This window comes from Scomber japonicus, chromosome 20 (genome assembly GCF_027409825.1).
Source record: "Scomber japonicus isolate fScoJap1 chromosome 20, fScoJap1.pri, whole genome shotgun sequence".
Lineage (NCBI taxonomy): Eukaryota > Metazoa > Chordata > Actinopteri > Scombriformes > Scombridae > Scomber > Scomber japonicus.
In genome coordinates this window covers 22,710,555-22,729,875 of record NC_070597.1, presented here as the reverse complement: position 1 = coordinate 22,729,875, position 19,321 = coordinate 22,710,555, and the positions used below count along the sequence as shown (strand labels likewise).

Sequence of the window (19,321 nt, the reverse complement as noted above, 5' to 3'; positions counted from 1 at the left end):
CTACTATTATTTTAATGTGAGTATATGACTATGGATCCTACAGTAAATCATGGTGAAGTCTCACATGTCACATTATTAACTTGGCTGAATGAGAAATGAAACTACATGAAACAAGAGCAGTCCATCTGTGTTATGTGTAGTGTTTGCTATGCCTGTGTCCCATTAGGATGCGTCCTATTCAAAGCTGTATTTACTCTATATTACTATTGTAGTCACTACACTGAGACTTAATGTGTGCCTGTACTCTAATAGGTATTTACAGATACATCTATCTCTACATCTATCTCTACCTCCTCCCCCACCCAACATATTGTCATTGTCTGAATTCCCAGCAGCCTTCAACTACTAATTACTTATCATGACTTAGTCCCAGGTTTTGTGTGTGATAGTTACTTTGAGTTACCCAGTCACTTATATGAGACAGTGTGTCCAAACTTTTGGCTGGTATGATACATGTGAGTACAATATAAACTTAAATAATCAAAGAGCTTAAATGGTATTTTGACTCCACAGGACATGATCTCAAACTTAGCTCAGAATGCAGGACTTGCCTTAGTTGATATTGAGCTTTGGCGGCTCAAAATCCCCCGCAAAACTGCTGGTAATGAAGTTACTGAAACCAGTTGACATGCAACCTGGGACTTTTTCTGGGGCCCAGCAGCAGTTGTGTGTTTTGTTCATTTGGTAGTCCAAACTTGTTCACACACCATTCTTTCACTTAGTTTACACCTGAACAGTTTTTCATTCTTACATTAATGTAATGGCTTTAACAAAAATGAATCCCATGTGTCTGCACACCTAAAACAGTATATAAACATAGCACAAAAAGTAAGGAAATTTGTGTTTGGTAGATTATTTCTTTATTGTCACAATGTTTCTTGGGAATAAATCTCATACTGTTGGAAAGCCTGTTTATTAATCTTTAAATGGTGCTACATTTGTAAGGAACATCCATTTGTGGGATAAGCAGAAGAGCTGAGTATGTGGGTTGCGCTCATGAAAAATGTGTCAAATCATCTCTGCCAATGCCGAACAGCTTATTCTTCTATTGAGTTTTGTTTGGTGTTGTTTGGTGGATTGGATGACCGAAGTCTGAAGAAACAAGACATATTGGCAATTTAACAATTTATTCATTTAACAAACAGGAGCCTCAGTAGTGTGTGGAAGAACCATACACAGCCACGACAGCCTGGCACCTCCTCCTCATGCTGGTCACACACTGCTGTGGGATGGCATCCCATTCTTCAACCAGCATTTGTCGCAGGTCAGTCAAACGTGGTTGTGCTGGTCACTCCCACAAGTGTTCAATGGGGTTGAGGTCAGGACTGGCAGGCCATTCCATCCTCCCCACTCCCAAATTCTGCGCGAGTTGTCATCTTGGAGGACAGAGTTCGGTCCCAGACTGTGGACATATGGGATTGCCACTGGTTGCAGAATCTCATCTCGATATCTTTCTGCATTGAGATGGTCTCCAATGATGACAAGCCTCATTTATCCAGTGATGGAGATGCAGCCCCACACCATCACACTGCCTCCACCAAAGAAGGAAGAGAAGATTTGACAAATTTTACATGGGCGCAACCCAGATACTTACAAATGTGGCACCATTCAAAAGGGACATTAACAGGCTTTCCAAGATTTATACCAATAATCTACTAAACACAAATCTCCTTACTTTTTGTGCTATGTTTATATATATAGTATGAACCTAGCATGAGTGACATAAACATGTCTGTATAAGGCCACACATATTAAATACATGTATGTCAGTCTGAAACCATGAGAATATGTATCTGTAACAATCCAACTTATGAACGTTTTAAGTGTTAAGAGAATTGTGCTACAAGACTGAGGTCCTTCAGGATGTCATACTGTAGTGTAGTGTAGACTTGAGTGTATGGTAGGGCTTACACGACATCCTGTGTATTACTACATTGATTAGTTACCACATGTGACCCAGCCACTTTAGGCAACTATGCAACTTCATCTGTACTGTACTTCGTTATATCCTTTGCACAAATACTGCTAATTCCATTCTGCCTCACTTTGTGTGTGGGACTGTGGGACTGTGTGTGTGTGTGCGTGGTTTCAGAGAGACACAGTCACAGACAGACAAAGACCTCCTCTATTGTTTTCAAACCCACACCATAAATTTGCTGCATGCTGTCGCGTCTTTCACAAGCGTGCGGGTATTTCTGCAACCTGACCGCTCGTCTTTCCTTAACTTATTCTGAGAAAGGCTGGCCCTTACAGTAAGCCCCACAGGCCTGATACTGTAATCACTGATATCATACATAGAAAAAAACTACTGTTACAGCCAGATTTAAAACTTTTTTTTTTTTTACTTGTCATGTTAAGTAATATAGCAAAGTTTACCTCTCTTTTTCCATGTTTCATTAACAGAATTTAGAACACATATAGTGAGTAAAACTTTATTTATATAGCACCATTTTTAACACAGTTTGCAAAGTGCTTTACATCAACATACATGAAGAACAAGAAATACATAAAAAACACATTCAAGAATACATACAGTCATCATGTAAATATGAACACAGAGAGCACATTTGCCATATTTAATAACAATATGGTTTAATAAAGGTGTCGGTCTCTTATTTGCTTTAATTAAAAAAAATAACTTTATAAGCAATATCAACATAATCATAATGTAGTTGTCAATTCAAGTGGACATATTTATAAGCTCAAGACAGAGCTAAATAATAGCAATAATAATAATAATAATAATAATAATACATTTTATTTAAAGGTCTTTCAAAGCACTCAAGGTCACCTTACAAGGCACATAGTGATAAATAAATAAATAAAAACATTTCAAAATGTAAAACTGCAGTCGTATCTAGTTTTGAATCAGTCCATTTCTGCTTGTATATGTGGAATTTCCAAGAATCCAAAATATTCCTCTTTTTCTATATTATGCACAATTTTGTATGTACTTCTTTGTTTATTAGGGATGACCATTTTTCATTGTTTTATTTTTTTTGTTTAATTTGAAAAAAACTAATACACAACTTTAGTGAAGTTTAAAGCACCTTGTGTATTCAACTTCAGTGTACAATAACTAACATGCCATTGCAACTAAATGTTGTAATAAAAAGCAGAATAACAAATAAAAAAAAGAAATAGACAAATAAATATCTTGTAAATCTTACAGTGGTTATTTGAATTGGACAGTCAGCTTTGAGAAGTTTGGCTTTTTGTTTAGAATTTTGGATTTGTGAATATTAAATTAGGCCAAAATAGTGAACAAATTAAATAGAACTGTTAGCAGAGATTCCTGTCATATTCAGTGAATCCTAAACAATATATATATATTTTTTACAAAGTAATAAAAAGTCAGGGTAGATATATTCAGCAATGAATTGTCAACTCTCTGAGGTTCCCACAGTTACAGCCTACATTATGTCTTACTTCAGTTTCTGCAGTTAATGTGAACAACAAACCAACAAATGAGATCCAGTATGATAATACAGAGGGTGTATGAAAAAAGTTGATTGGATTTTTAAAAATTCTTAATCTGACAGTTGTTTCAGTTGCATTTACCTGTAAAGAGTGAGTCATTTCCCATAAGACCATACAAATAGCAATAGCAAAATAATACCTGAGTGGACAGCATTATAGACAACTAAGAAATGCTTTGGTGAAACAGGGTGTTAAATAAATTCAACACAATTATAGAGTTACCCATATTAGTTGAATAATGGACTTAAAGATCCCTTATAGATGTTTTAAGATGTACATAAAATGCTCTACTTTGAATAATAGTCTCTATGTTTTTTTATATAAAAAAGTTCAATTAGCTTAAATTAAAATCCTTAAAATGTACAACTCCACCTTCTCCCTCCTTCTTAGTGTATGTGCACATCACACTTGTGTAAGTTTAATATTGGACCAGGATTGGCTCCAATAGTTGTGATGTCACAAATCCTGCTAGCAGGCCCGCCCCTCAAAAATTGGATTTTCAATGAGCTCAGAGAAATGTTCTAGTTTCAGCAGCTGAAAGTGAAAAAAGCCTTCAAGTGTCAAACTCATATGCACACACATATGCATTATCCTGCACAATGAAGCAAATATCCAACTTTAGGAACAAAAATAAAAACAGATTTTTGAGTGGAGGGGGACTTAAAAAACTACTATTAAAAAATATTTGTTTTTTAAAATACAAAATATATCAATTGTTCCTTATTTTAAAAAACAAAAACATATGAGGAGTGAAAAGGAGCATTTTTCATTCTCATATTTGTTGACGTGACCGTTTATGGCGGCGTGACGTCACGCTGTGGGCGTTTGGCACGTATGGCGGAAGAGCAGGTGCACCACCACAACAACCGTTATCAGCACCGAGGCCACCGCGGCTACTGAGGCTGGAGACAGGCCTGCACTGATCGGTTTCCAGATACAGAAACGTCACCTTTCATCTGCTTCGCTGCCCGGAGAGTGCAGAGGCTTCGTCGACATGACTCTCAACCAGAACCATTCGGAGTCCGGCGGAGTCATCATCAACAACAGCGAGAGGTAACGCTAAAGGGCCGGCTGACGTTACCGTGAGCCACACTGAAATGCTTTCTCTTCTCTCTCCTGTGTGGAAAAAACGCCTCACCAAACTCCTGTATGAATAGACACAATTTAAAACTGTGGCTATGCTAATTAGCGAAAACTATTTAAAATGCTAGGAGCCCAACTCAAAGCACCGCCTCACTGTGAACTAACTTCCACGGTGAAGCCAGCGTTAGTGAAAACTGTACTTAACATTTTTATTTTAAATGACGTACTTTATATTATACCACACCTAAGCCGAATTGAAGAGTGGCTACTAATATGTGATAACCAACACTAAATATACAGTTAAAAGCTAGCTGACAAGCAAGGATAAATGAATTGTTTTAACGCCGTGTTTCTTAATGGGACTCTGGTGTTGCAGTTAACGGAACCGGGTCTGTGACTCGAACACGGCCTGTTATATCACCACTGCAGTCAACCATAGCGGGCTTTATGTGTGATTACACAAACGTTTATTAGTTTAAAAAAAAGTTATTTTCATTCAAAGTGAAACGTAATTGAATAATATTGTATTTAACAGTAACATGGTACTGCTGCATTGCTTACTATCCTCACTCTCTGCTCTCTGGCCTGCTCTGTTTGTTTAGTCTTGTTACATCCAGACAGATCAAGTCACTGCAGTTTAATATGAATTAACCACACATGCAGATTCTTCTGGAACATACTGCAGTGTGATGCTAACCCCATTACAGCTAACCCAAAGCCAACTAATCCTTTTACTGTATTTACTGAAAGCAAGTGATGGGCCACGTTTGGTAACTGGACAGTTGCACAACACCCATGATGTCATTTTTAAAGCTTTGAAGTAAATCTTATGAAAGGTGTGAGTCATACAGACAAAACCCCCATAGAGATAATGTCTATTTTTTTTTTTTTAACACGGTACACCTTATTCTTGTGCTTTGTTTCTGTCACCAGCGTGTTGATGAACTATGATAACGTGGAGCTGGTTTTCTGTGACGCTGACACTCTGCCTGAAGCCTTCAGAAAGAGCAAGAAGGGCAGCATCTACCTAACTCCATACAGGGTGAGAGACAAGAACCTAAAATGTTTGATTCTTTAACGTTGAGCAGGATTACGATTAAGTTTGGGATCTTGTGTTAACCGATACCAAGGCAAAGTTGAGTCATGATGAGTGCTTAATAGGTGTTCTTCTCCTCTCAGGTGATCTTCCTGGCTAAAGGTCGGGATGCGCTGCAGTCCTTCATGATGCCCTTCTACCTGATGAAGAGCTGTGAGGTCAAACAGCCTGTGCTGGGAGCTAATTACATCAAAGGCACAATCAATGCAGAGCCTGGAGGTAAGTGTGTGTGTGTTCGTGTGTTCGTGTGTGTTCGTGTTCCTGGAGCAGAGTTGTGTAGTTATTGTGTTTGAGCTAAATGTTAACCCCTTGTGTTGTCTTTGTGCTAGGTGGCTGGGAAGGCGCCGCTAGTTTCAAGCTCATCTTTGCTGCAGGAGGAGCCATAGAGTTTGGCCAGTACATGCTGCAGGTTGCGGCTCAGGGTATGGTGACAAAGCGACGCTAACAGCATCCTAAATTAAAATTTTCCTCCTTTTTTTTCTTCTTATGTTTCCTTCTCCTCCTGCTTTGTGTCTCGCAGCATCCAGAGGCCAGCCAGTCACTCCTGGGTTCGGTGGATGCCCCTACATGGCCAACGGAGCCTACGCTTACCCTCCTCCCCCCGCTAATGGGATCTACCCTGCCGGACCTCCACCTGGCTACTCCTACCCCATCCCTCCTCCTCAAGGTACAAGCTGTAATATAAGCAGCTGGATCGAGGCAAACAGTTTTAAGTGTATAAAAGTGTTGACATCAGTGTAATGTCTAATCCAGGTGGATTCTACCCCAACCCTCCAGCGTTTGATGCCTCTGCGGCCTACATACCTCCACCTCCGTACTCTGCTCCTCTGGGCCAGCAGCCCCCCCATGACCCAGACCTCCCCTCCACAGCAGCAGGTGAGTCTCTCCAGCAGAGAGGCTCTGACTGATAGTTCCAGCTCAGTCCGGACGTTACTGCAGTGATCAGCATAAATAAAAACGACAGTGTTGAAAGAAAGAAGTGAAGCTTGAGTTGCTTGCAGACCCTTGTGTTTGGATCTGGATTAGACTTTTATTATTATCAGTATTTTTATATAAAATCTCTTTTTTATATGATTTATTATAAGTCAAGTCAAGAATTAGTCTGTAAAGCACATTTAAAAACAACCTCAGTTGTTCCTATTATAGTGTCTTTAAATTTTCCTTAATTTAAACTAATTTAAACTAATTTAATTTAGTTGATTGTTGGAGAATCTCATTATAATCACTCTATAGTGCTTCTGGGCTGAGCAGTAATTAAATATCCTCATTTATTGGCTTTCAGCTGTTTCATGATTATATCATCATCATCATCGTCATAGTGTACCAAATAATGATTCCATGCAAATTGTATGTATATAAAAAAAGAAGAAGAAGAAGAAAACCAAACTAACTAATATAATCATAAAATATTCTAAATATCGTTTGTGGAGATTTCATCCACAACCCATGATCTTTATCAGCGGACCAAACTGAGCAATCTCCATGACAACTGGACTGCTGTGGTCATAGACATCACAACTCAGTCATTTCAGTTACTGTGAGCAATCTCCATCTGCTGATGAAGACCATGAGATGTGGTTGAAAGCACTAGAAAAATATAGTAATTGGACGTTGAGTTATGTCAGATTGTACTGTGACCAACCACATCACTCAGCCCTGCTAATAAATCATTCATATCAGCAGGTTTCAAAAAAAGTCTCTCTCTCTCTCTCTCTCTCTCTCTCTCTCTCTCTCTCTCTCTCTCTCTCTCTCTCTCTCTCTCTCTCTCTCTCTCTCTCTCTCTCTCTCTCTCTCTCTCTCTCTCTCTCTCTCTCTCTCTCTCTCTCTCTCTCTCTCTCTCTCTCATCTCATCACTGCTTTTCTCTCACTCTCTCTTCTCGTTGTGCTGCTTATCATCATCCCTCAGGCTCGATTAGCTCCGGTCATCTCATATATATATTTATATATTTCTATCTCCATCTCAGGGATTCATTATAAGAGCATGTTTAATTCATGTCCCTCTCTTTCTTTTTTCTCTCTGTGTGTGTCTGTCCCAGCGGAGGCCAAAGCAGCCGAGGCAGCAGCGAGTGCCAGCTGTGCCACGCTGCCTCCTACACATGTGTACCTGCCGCAGGTGAGCTGTCCTCCATGTCTCTGCTGTAGATCAGTGGACACAGTTTACTAGCAGTTTGACTTCCCATCAGTTGTTAAAGTGCTTCTTATATCTGAGGGAATATGCAGTGTGTGTGTCTATGTAGTCATTATTAAGAATGTTTCTTTTGCTTTTGATCATTAGGAAAAAAACTTGCCTTTTAACATGGAGTATAATGTTTAGTGCTAGTAATCCACGTCATTTAAAAACATTACACTGACTGTAAGAACACATACAATACATATTTCATCCTCTTCAACATAGACTTTCTCCTGTTTTAGTTGGGATTCACACATGGCAACATTTACATGGTGGAATCCTCTAGAGTGAATGATTAGTTGATCATCAGAAAATGAATCAGCAACTATTTTTATAATTTATCATTTATAGTCTTTTTTTTTTTTTTTCAAACATTTTCTTGTTCCAGCTTCTTAAATGTGAATCCTTTCAAGTCTCTCCAGTCCTCTGTGACAGTAAACTGAATATCTTTAGGATGTAGACTTCAGGTGGAGACAAAACAAAACATCTAAGATTGCATTTTGGGCTTTGAGGAACAGTTATTCATTTTTAAAAACACAGAAAAGTCATTTATTATGATTATCATTATTGAGAAAAATAAGCATTACCGGTAGCTGCAGCCCTAGAGTCCTCTGTATCAGACAAAAGAGCCATTTTGGCTCAACACACTTGAGTTATACTGACGTAATAACATTTTAAAGGCAGTGTGGGAGTGCTTTAGAGGCAGAAATCACTAGATCTTCTTTTGGAGCACCAGATTAGGAAAGTTTTTTTTTTTGCCTTTAATAGACAGATGGTAGTGTAGAGACAGATGGGAAACAAGAAGAGAGAAAGAGATGCAACAAAGATCCCAGATAATGATCTTTAAAAAACTATAAAAACAGCACTTCAGATCCAGTTATCCGTAATATCAGACCTGTGTACTTATAAATAGATGCTCAGCTATGTTCATGATTAAACAGTACTGTTCATATTCTCACTCATACTCCATCCATTCTCCATCAGTCATTAATACATGTTTGATGGATGCTTAATGAAGCTGTTAGAGAGTGAACAGTGTATTCTATTTATTTACTCTACTCTAAATCACTATTTGATGATCCAGGAGAACATTTTATAGACTATATGAAGACTATAACATGTTTGGATGTTTTTTAATTTTTTTGCATATATAAAAATGTGCTTCAGCTGCACAAAATTTCATTTCATTTCTGTATATTTAGATTGACATTAGGAAAATTGTGTTAAGGGTTAAAAAGCAGCCTCTGTCTTAGTGGACGTGATGACTTTATATTAGAAAGGCTGTCATTGTGCTCTGAATGGATCACTGTACCGGATCTCTCTCTCCCTCTCTCTCTCTCTCTCTGTCTCTCTCTCTCTCTCTCCTCCCCCAGGACAAGCCCCCTCCTTACTCCCCTCCAGAAGACAAGAAGAACCAGTAGACCAGTCATTCCGGGACCACCTCTCCTCCTACTAACCCCCGGACATCCAGAAGGACCACGCTTTCTTTCTGAACATTGCTTCCTTCCTTCCTTCCTTCCTTTTTTTCTTTTCTTTTCTTTTTATTCTTGACCTCTTCTGACTCATTCCTTTTTCTCATTCTATCGCTTTCCCCAGCTCATTCCCTTTTAATACTTCATATAACGTAACCAGCTTCATTCTCCTTCCAAGCACCTTTTACTCGATGGAAGTCAGAAGTATGAGTAGTGATCTTTTTAAGAGAGACGAAGGCCAAAGTCGTCAGGTTTCGAAGGCTTTTTTTTTTCCTTTTCGGCACAGTCGTTTAAAACGCCGTAGCCTGACTAGCTAGTTTAAGCATTAATCGCGATACTGCCACCCTAAAAAACTGTAGATTTAAGCTCCTGCTGCGACACTAACTTATAATTTTCTACAAGGATCAACCCTGGACTGAACCGAGCGATCCAGAGGCTAAATGCAGTCTTTTATTTTTCTATCATTAAGTGTGTACAGGCTTTTAATATTCTAGACTTTTGAAGAAAAAATGAGATATTTTCTCAAGAACACTAAAACCTAGAGAAGGAAAAAAAAAAAAGAAGCTTTTTGTAAAAGGGGGGCAGGGGGAGGGGTTGCCTAGCGGGTGGTCTGGTCTGCTTTGACATATTTGTTGGATGAGAGGGGGGTCATAAAGATTAGAACCCCTGGCAGTGGATCCCTGATCCTGGATTAGAGTGGAGAGTGAGAGGAGGGGAGGGGTCGTGGCCTGGAGGCACGTACAGCCAGCCGGGAGGGATTATGTTTTCTTTTTCCTTTTTTTTTTTCTAAGCAGAGCAGTCACCCAACGATGTCACTTCCTGTTTCGTCATGCCTCCGAACGTTCGAGAATTTAAAAAAACAACAAAAAACAACAAAAAACCCCCACACATCATTGTCAGACTCTCGACTCACCGCTCGCCTGCTTCAGCCCCTCATTCTTCTGACGTACATTTTCTAAAAAAAAAACGTAGAAACGAACAAACGAGAGCAAGATTTTCTCACCATTACTTCTTTCTGTGGTCGTGATCTTTAACGCTTCAGTGTGAGGTCGCTCTCAGAATCTGATCTGAGCCTCTTCTCTTCCTTCCTCTACGGTCACTAATCTATATTCTGTATCTGTGGCACATCCGTGGCTCATTCTTTGCACTTTTCTTAACGCTATGCATCGGGCTCCTGTTTGCTCTGTCATGGCTCTATGTATAATAATGATGATGATGATGATGATGATGATGATGATAATGATGATGATAATAAAGCTCTGTATTTATTTCAAACTAATTTATTGAATAATTTATGTACAATGGCTCAAGAAAAAAACAGCATGATCTCAACTGATGCATGTACGCATTGGATTGGATTTTATTAAATGGATCTGGTGTAGAACAGAACTGTCTGGTCTTTATTTGTCTACAGAGTATTGCTCTATATCACATGAGGATTGTTCAAAGTCCCCTTCCAACACAGTACAGTGTAGCAAATGGCATCAACAACAAGAACATATTCCAGAGTCAGCAGGAGGAGGAAGAGGAGGAGGGGTTGTTTTAAATGTCATTTAAGCCTCCACAGCCTGGAAGTGTGCTTTTTTTTGTTCTTTTTTTTTTTCTCTCTCCCCTTCTCCATCACTCAGTCAGTAGTCTGCGCTTTCTTTCAGACGACTTGTGCAAATCCACAGCAGTTTTTTTTTTTCTCTCCCAATAAGACTGATTGATGTGTGATGTCCGGAGCCTCCAGTACCTCGAACGTAACAATGTCACAGCTATGATTTTCTTTAAGTGCTTCTCATTAAAAAATGCTTCAAGAATTACACAACAAATGCCAAAAAAAAAAAAAAAAAAAGACCCCTTCTGTTGCCTACACTCGTTTTTTTTGGCCTCTATGTTGACTTCTGGTGTATGTGTGAGGGTGTGCTCTGTCATAAGCTACTTTTGGGGACAAATGTCACATTCAGGAGCAGTTAATTGGGAATGGCTTGTCCAACTGTTCTCAATTGGGGAAAAAGCTGATTTTTTTATGGTCAGTGTTAGTTTATGTGATGTCCCCACATGGTATGACAAGTGTGCGTCTGTGTGTATGTTTATGAGAGCGCTGGAGTGCACTCCATCTAATTCTATCTTCACATCAGAGGGAGCGCGCAAGTTAAATAAGAACTGTGATCTCAAGAGGAAACTCAGTCTGTATCAGGCACAGCCAAAGAAAAAAAAAGGGGGCGAATATGAAGATTTTGAGCTCCAGGAGAATACTGCAGGAACAGGATGGACAGACACTTATTAATCCATTTCTTTTGATTGAGACATGACAGCATGATTTTATGATGATGTGTTTGCCCGCATGCAGCGTGTGCAGCTGTGTCTTACAGCAGAGGGAGAAGAACTGAACAGAAATGAATGTAGTGTATTAAAATAAAGTAAAATAATTCAACACGCTGGGCTGAGGAGATCTAAAGTCCTTTTCTACTAGAAAAAAAAGAACCTCTATCTAAAACTGAAGGTTATTTCAAAGATTATTTGAAGGAGGAGAAAATGAAACACACTAGAATGAAATAGTGCTGTCCTTCAACTTAAAAGTTTTAAGGACTGGAGTTTGTGCCTGTTTCCATAGCAACGTCATCGCTGTATGGTATTTAACAATGCAAGTAAGCCGAAGCAAAGAGGCAAGTTTTTTTGGGGGGGAGAAAAAGCCCATCAAGTAACAAGTGTGTGAGGATCAATAAAGTTTCATCTCGTCTCAGTTGGTTCTTTTGTTTAAAATAATTAAGAAGTCAGTTATTTAATAAAAAAATCCTTCTAAATAGTTAAGGAGGGGTAAAGGGAGGGGGGGGGGGGTGTCGTCTATGTCGAGTCAGCGAGTGCCGACGTTTGATTGGTAGTGCTTCTTCTTCTTCTTGTTCACAGTGGAGCTCATGTGGAGCAGAGGGTGATGCTGACCCCCTCTCCGATCCAGCAGGCGGGGAACAGCTCCTGGGTGAAGGCACAGTGGAAGGCGTGGAGCCTGGTCTGCCCGTCTCCGTAGTAGGTGAGCGTCCCCGCCTCGTAGTCCAGCAGCATGCCGATGCGGCTGTGCTGGGAGTGTCCCGCCACCGTCTCCCTCCGCCCGTTGTGCCATGCGCTCAGCTGCCTCTCGTCCAGCTGCAGGCTCCACGAAAGATCGTTCATGCCCACCATGCACCTCTTCCCCTTCTCCTTCCTGGGTATAGTCTCGTAGGTCACCTGGGGGGGCAGGGAGAGAGGATGTGAGTGGAAATGTAGACTCTGATCAAAGCAGGGTTATTGTAGTTTTGGATTTTTTTTTTTTTTTTTTAAGTGATGAAATAATTTTAGTTGAGTTTTTATTTAGTCTTAGTCTGTAGTTGCTGTTCTGTGTAAAAGGTCAGGACACTGAATGTGGGACAGAGTTGCTCCGTCAGTAAGCGGCTACATGATGCTGTTATTAGCAGCTGTGGTTGATCGAGCTAGAAAGCTAGAAAGGTGAATCAGGTCACTAACACGTTATTTTCTGATTGTTTCACAGCTGTTATGTTCAACAGCAGCATTAAACTGATGTTGAATTATTGTACAGATGGAAATAAAGAAGATCTGTCAGTAAGTCTTTGCTTTTTAAAACTGAACCAACTACAGCAGCATAAAGCTGCTGCTGTGTTTAAAACAGCATGGTGTGTCAGATTCAGAAGTTTGAGACTGAACTGCAGGGTTGAGTGGAGGTGTGTGGGGAAGTTTATTTGTGCTGTTGAACATAACAGCTGTCAAACAATCAGAAAATAACGTGTTAGTGACCTGATTCACCGGCTTTCTAGCTTGATCGACTTACAGCTGCTAATGACAGCGTCCTGTAGCCGCTTACTGATGGAGCATCTCTGTCCCACATTCAGTGTCCTGACCTTTTATACAGAACAAGAGAGCAACGCCACAAGAAGTGACAGCAAACTATTAGCAGGGGGTGGGTTGTGAGAGGGTCGGTGGGTTTCTTTACCCCGAGGTAGGCCCAGGGTTTGGACACCTCCAGCTCCCAGTAGTGCTGTCCGTGTTTGAAGCCCTGGAAGCAGAGCACCTGCCAGGTGTGGTCGAAACGCGCTTCGTGGGCGGGGACGGGGCGCGGGCCGGAGGTCAGGTGCTCCGCCCTCCGGTTCTCCTGGGAGAGGAACAGGTGCCCGTTGGCCGTGCGGGGGTCAAAGGTCAGAGAGCATCGGTCTGTGATGAGGAAGAAAGGAAGCAAGACTCTGTTAACAAGTCTTAACGCAGTGTGTGACCTTTGCTGCGCTTTAGCTTATCATCACAAAAACAAGAACCAGATATTCAGGTTGACACATGAGTTCATTTTTAAATAATGCAGGACTTACAAGCGCTGAGTCCTTCTTTCCCTCCAGGGTGACACGGAGCAGCTGGACTGGGAACCACAGCCAGGATGGGCCTCTTGTCCTGAGGAGAAGCTGCAGAGCAACATGAGAACACAGAGCAGAGTGAGGAACAGTCTGCAGTGAAGCAGCTTGTTACAGAGCAGACATGATTCCCAGAGGACCGTTACCTTCTTTGTCCTGACCCACGGCCGTGCTCACAGCTTTCTCCAGGTCCTCAGAAACCATCTTGGAGACTCGGGACAGGACTTCAGTGACACCGTTTAAGCGCTCCTGTAGGTTGGGAGGGATGTCTGTAGGGATCTCCTCAAAATGAGGAACTTCTACCAGCATTGATTCCTGTGAAGAGACGTGCAGCACAAAGAAGACTTTTATGATTTGGAAAATGATGATGATTTTTGAGTTTAAAGGGGAATTCCACCAATGTTTCACATCCAAGTCTGTGTACAGATGACTGCACTAAACAACAAAAAACTTTATCATTTTGTAAATACTCACTGTGCAATATCCATCTGAATCATGCAACACCAGCAGAATGTAAATGTTTTATGTGTTTGTTTTATTTCTTTTTAGAAGCAATGATGTATTATTGTTGTTTTTCTTGCACCTTTAAGGACTGCTTTTCAATTTCATTGTACTTGTACAATGACAATACAAACGTTCTTTTCTATTCTATTCTATTATTTTGTGTCAAACCCGACAAACCGCCTTAAGCGATGTCACTTGAGTCAGTCTCAGTTTGAGTTGAAGATTACAAATTTCAAAATAAAACAAATCTGAGGGTGTGTAGTTAGAAAGCAGTGAGGTTATTAGACCTCTGCAGCCTGCTCCTCATCTCTACTGGAGGTTAGCTCCATGCTACATTAGCAGCTACAAACTCATCAAATCCTGGTTAATTCAGCAACAAACCTGTACTCATGTTTTTTTTTTTACTTTTAATCTCTTACTTTGACTAAAGCCATTCTAGCATCAGTTGTTTCAGCCTGTCTATGTATATTGTATCTGTCCCTATTCAATAAACCACACTAAATAATACTAATAATACTGCCATAACACAATTTCATCTGACTGAACTGTCAGCGGTTGAGTTGCATTGTGGGTATTGTAGGCGCCAGGTTTCGACAAGTAAGAAGAATGAGTGGAATAAAAAACAATATCTCTGGTTCTACTGCATCAATTTAAATAAAAAAACAAAATCAGTCTTACAACATTTTTTCATAATAACCATTAGACATTATCAGCACAAATGATAAGCAGCAAATATACTAATATAGTGCTGATATCATATCTAGATGCTGTATGGCGTGGGACTGGGATTTACAGCCTACATCATAGCTAAGTGATACACTTCTCTTAACATATTTATTTACCTGCTTGGCCTTTACCTATACTCTCTGTATCCAAATCATCATCATCATCATCATCATGTGATCAATATCCAATCAGAGGCTTGATCCCAGCTCCAGCAAACATAATAAGCAACAGGTTCATTCTGCTCATTTTAAACTGTCTCTGACCCTGCTTCTTCTTCTTCTTCTTCTTTGTGGAGCAGGTGACTCACAGCAAGGAATTGATGATGTCATATCCTTTAGATATGAATATACCCTGCATAAACACGCTGTCAAAGTGATGAAAAACAAACCCCCCTGAAATTCAAATGTGTGCACACAAGTCTTCTAAAACTAAACACAGGCTAATAATCCTGCTTTTGCTGCCACCTAGCATTAGAGTTATTCACCATGAAGAATCCTCTACCCCCACTGCTGGGTGTGGTCAGAAGTGTAACACACACACAAAAATGAATACATAAATAAAGTCCGTAAAGGGTAAGAGTTCACAATTTTTCAAGTGTGTCTTAGAAACAACAGTGAGAGGCCTGTTTGAGCAGTGGAAGAGGTTTACCCCGCTGTAATCATCTCTGCTGTTTATACTGGCTATTAAAAGATCTCCTTCAAATGTGCTTTCAATGGAAGTGACTCTCTTGTAGCAAGGAGACGAGAACATGAAACACTTAGTGTGATTTAACCAATGGGATGCCATTTAGAGAGCACTCAGCTCTGCTAAACACCAGACCACTGCAACGTCTTTCTAAAGCAGCCACTTAAATAACAACTCAAGATGTATGAAGGTTTTTAACAGAAGCGTTAATAGCAAAAACACAGCTGTGTGCCGATATTTAATATGGTAGCACTTTTTAATTTACCTTCTTTAATTGATTTTTTTTCTTTCTTTCTGTTACTAAAAGCTTAACTAGAGAGCAGAATAGCCTATTAATTGCTAATGTGAGTGTGGCAATATAAAGGTAAAAAAAATGTATCAAGTTCATGTCTATATATCATATGATAAGTCCATATATAGACATGATGATGTTGATAATTATGTTATTGTACGATCATTCGATAATGTCATTATTGTGACAGGCCTAACACTATGTTAACTTAAAGTCATTCAAACCTTGATGAGCTCTGTATCAGAGAGCTTGTGCAGCGCTGCGATCTGGCCTTGGCTCTCTTTGAGTTTCTGGGCGCGATCCTGGAGCTCGGCTAGCCGGGCCTCCGCGTCTGAGATGGCGGCCTGTCTCTGCTCCTCGACAAAGACCTCCGTAGTGTTCTGCTTCTCAGACAATATTTTTATCAAGGTGGAGAACTTGACATTCACCCAGGTGGATGTCTGCTGAAGAGTCACCTGAGGAGAGAAAATACACAATTATTTATATATCTATGTATCAAGCTTCATTTTTTTCCTGAGCTTCTGCTTTGTCAGTGAAGACCTGAACATTTCGTGTAAATCCATTACAAGTGCTGTGGGTGTGAAATGAGAACAATAACTCGACAGAGTTCGGATGAAAATTGGCTTAAACTGTGAGACAGCTGCAGGAAGTGCTGGGTTCTGCCATGGTTAACTGCTGAGTTAGCACTGCCTGCCTTCAATTTTGAGATTAGATCAGTTTGAAACACTTTTCAGTCTACTGTCCGACATGTTGGGAAAGCTGAGTGTGTTTGAAGCAGAGTAAAGCTGTTTGTTAGATTACTTCCACATCGAGCAGGCATGTCCAAACTCTTCCATAAAAAGGGTTGTGTACCTGCAGGTTTTCATTCCAACCAATCAAGAGCACCTGATTTCATCTGAATACTGAGATGAGTTGATTAAATGAGAGGAGCCTGGCATGCTCCTGTTTGGTTGGAATACAAACCTGCAGCCACAGTTTGGACATAAAGAATAGATTCACCACCTTAGCTTGATCAATATTTTCAGCCAGGTCCTTGATACTTTTCTCCGTCTCTTCGATGAGTTTCCCCACCTCCTTATTCTTCCTCTCCAGCAGCAGCTGTAAAGAAAACACAAACAATTTCAACCACCCTTTGATGTGGGGAGTAAACTGGAAGGACAATCACTACCAGCTGGTGGCATTCTGTTACTCTACCTCTTGATTTTCCCTTTCTGCATCCAGCATAGCCTTCTCATGGTTCATACACTCAGAGATGCCGCACTCGCAGCACACAGACATCTTGTCCTGCCTGCAGTAATAAACCAGAGGCTTTTTATGCCGGTCGCACAGCAGCATGGCTTTGGCCACTTTGCCGCCCCTCGTGAGTGACTCTCTGTGGGAGGGGCCGCTGCTGTTTGCAGCCTCGGTGAGGACACACAGGGACACGTTGCGCTTGAGAACAGGCCTGGTAGGAAACTTCTCTTGGCACAAGGGGCATTGAGGTTCGGCGTCGGACTTGCTCAGCGTGTCCCAGTGGGCACTGATGCACTTGTGACAGAAGGTGTGTCCGCAGGGGATGGTGACGGGGACTTCGAAGCAGTCCAGGCATATGGGACAGGACAGGTTCAAATTGTGGGCCTCCATCTCTGAAGAAAGAGCAGACATCTCTCTGAGAAAAAGAGAAAAGAAATAACAGTTTGGTCATTACAAGATGACAGTGATTAGCCTTCAATGACAGGATGACACTGTTTCTCAGAAGGGCAGATAAACGTTTTAATTAGAGCCTGACCGATATATCAGTCAGCTAATATTGGCCTATCACAGATAGGTATTAGCATACATGATGTCCGATATGACATATTTTTTTAAAAGTTATACAGGCAACATTTTATGTATATTTGATTGATTTTAATTCAAGTTATAAATGTATGGACATGTTTTATTTGTTATGTATATGTATATATATATATATACATATATTATTATTATTTTTTGTTAAAGTTATTTATAATGATTCAATTCAAAAGTTATGTTTACGTACATATTCTTTAAATATAAAATTATCAGCTGATATATTGATATTGGAATTAATATCAGAGTCTGCATCCAGTATCGGTCGGGCTTTACTTTTAACCTTTACTGACTGTTCAGGTCAAATTTGGCCCATTTAACATGTTTAAAAACACTAAATGACATTCTTTAAAGCTGACATTTTAGGACTACTCCTAAATAAGTTAATAAGTTTGTTTTTGCTGTTTGTTTTATGACAGATACTCTCAAAGTAGAGTTGATTGAGTAGTTTGACAGAAAATCAGGGCATGTGGTTTACAGGCAGTGGTATTGATGGTTGTCATGGTTATAATGAAACCTACTTTTCCAAACTTTTAATTAAATTCATAGTAATAATTAAGGGTGTCATTTAAAAAAAAAAGTTTTAGATAACATGATTCTCTCATCTCTGAAACATTAATAAAGGATCCATCACCTATTTATTAATGACTGATAATAACACATCTATGGATGTAAAATACATTTGTGGTTCAAATATGGGCAGAGATTAATTATTGAGGGTGAGAAATTACCTGCTCCGTAGTGTGAATGGTCAGAACATGAACAGTATACAAAGGTTAAAATTACCTTAATTTGTATTGTGCCAGTTATCCGACTGTGCAACAACAAAGCATCAGCAACACAAGGCTCAGCTAGCCTCCACACATCACATTAGCCAAGTGCAATGAAAAGCTAGCGTTTGCTAACGTTAGCTGGCCCTCTTTAGGGATATATAAGAGTCTAAATATGACAACGGCCCGGTGTTTTAACTGTTAATAAGCGCCCACTTTACACTCTCCGCCTTGACATAATAGAAAAAAGGACACAATATGAATTCTTACCACTTCAGCAGTGACATTCATGCACAGCATCTGACAGAGAGCACTGAAGCTTCCCTGATGACGACAAACGCAAAGGTGCTGCCTTCATGGACCGTCAGGAAAGTCGATACACGTAAAAATGCTGCCTTCACGGATTGTCAGGAGAGTCGACATACGCACAGAGACGACTGGATCAGGACTGCGTTCTACGTTAATACTATAGACTGTATATTGTTAATACTCACACTGAGATTGTTGCGGTAATTGAATGTGTTGGCATTATACATTTAAATGACTCATATACAAAATAATGATAGATAATACATAATTAATTGAATAACGACATCTACCTATTCTACACTGTGACATTACAAACAATTGTGCGTGGTTTAACAGCAACACAGTTATTACTAAAATAACTATTTTAATTTCTGTACGATAACTGTGTACAAAAATCATATTTAAAATGTAGTCTAGTAATATTAGTGTAAAAAAAACCAATAATATATGATACTGTTGAGACAAAACAGTTAAAGCGAATGGACTCATTTTCTACCTCACGGCCACCGTATAATAGAGAAAAAAAATAGTC

General features: G+C 39.9%; 2 protein-coding genes across 3 annotated transcripts; one reads left to right on the top strand and one right to left on the bottom strand.

Annotated features, from left to right (window-relative positions):
• The first annotated feature begins 4,331 nt into the window (after window positions 1-4,331).
• Window positions 4,332-11,505, top strand: wbp2 (WW domain binding protein 2). 2 transcript variants are annotated; one of them, XM_053341593.1, is made up of 8 exons: window positions 4,332-4,533; window positions 5,497-5,605; window positions 5,743-5,878; window positions 5,989-6,081; window positions 6,180-6,326; window positions 6,413-6,535; window positions 7,696-7,772; window positions 9,203-11,505. In XM_053341593.1, exons 1-8 carry the CDS (start codon window positions 4,475-4,477, stop codon window positions 9,248-9,250), a joined length of 792 nt encoding a protein of 263 aa, XP_053197568.1. In that variant the 5' UTR covers window positions 4,332-4,474; the 3' UTR covers window positions 9,251-11,505. The 2 variants fall into 2 exon arrangements, with proteins under 2 accessions (XP_053197568.1, XP_053197567.1); XM_053341592.1 differs by having other exon boundaries at window positions 4,360-4,533; window positions 6,437-6,535.
• Window positions 11,499-18,815, bottom strand: trim65 (tripartite motif containing 65). The gene is made up of 8 exons (XM_053341591.1): window positions 18,751-18,815; window positions 17,075-17,528; window positions 16,883-16,978; window positions 16,105-16,335; window positions 13,821-13,989; window positions 13,636-13,725; window positions 13,269-13,486; window positions 11,499-12,508 (listed from the first exon to the last, which is right to left on the bottom strand). The coding sequence occupies exons 2-8, from the start codon at window positions 17,522-17,524 to the stop codon at window positions 12,200-12,202; spliced, it is 1,563 nt and encodes a 520-aa protein (XP_053197566.1). The 5' UTR covers window positions 17,525-17,528; window positions 18,751-18,815; the 3' UTR covers window positions 11,499-12,199.
• Between the last annotated feature and the right edge of the window lie 506 nt (window positions 18,816-19,321).

Coding starts and splice junctions, on each gene's coding strand:
- wbp2 (XM_053341593.1), top strand. CDS start 4,475: ATGACTCTCAACCAGAACCATTCGGAGTCCGGCGGAGTCATCATCAAC. Junction 5,606..5,742: donor TCTACCTAACTCCATACAGG/GTGAGAGACAAG, acceptor TTCTCCTCTCAG/GTGATCTTCCTGGCTAAAGG. Junction 6,082..6,179: donor GCTGCAGGTTGCGGCTCAGG/GTATGGTGACAA, acceptor TGTGTCTCGCAG/CATCCAGAGGCCAGCCAGTC.
- trim65 (XM_053341591.1), bottom strand. CDS start 17,524: ATGTCTGCTCTTTCTTCAGAGATGGAGGCCCACAATTTGAACCTGTCC. Junction 13,990..16,104: donor CTGATACAGAGCTCATCAAG/GTTTGAATGACT, acceptor GTCTCTTCACAG/GAATCAATGCTGGTAGAAGT. Junction 13,726..13,820: donor CGTGGGTCAGGACAAAGAAG/GTAACGGTCCTC, acceptor GTTGCTCTGCAG/CTTCTCCTCAGGACAAGAGG.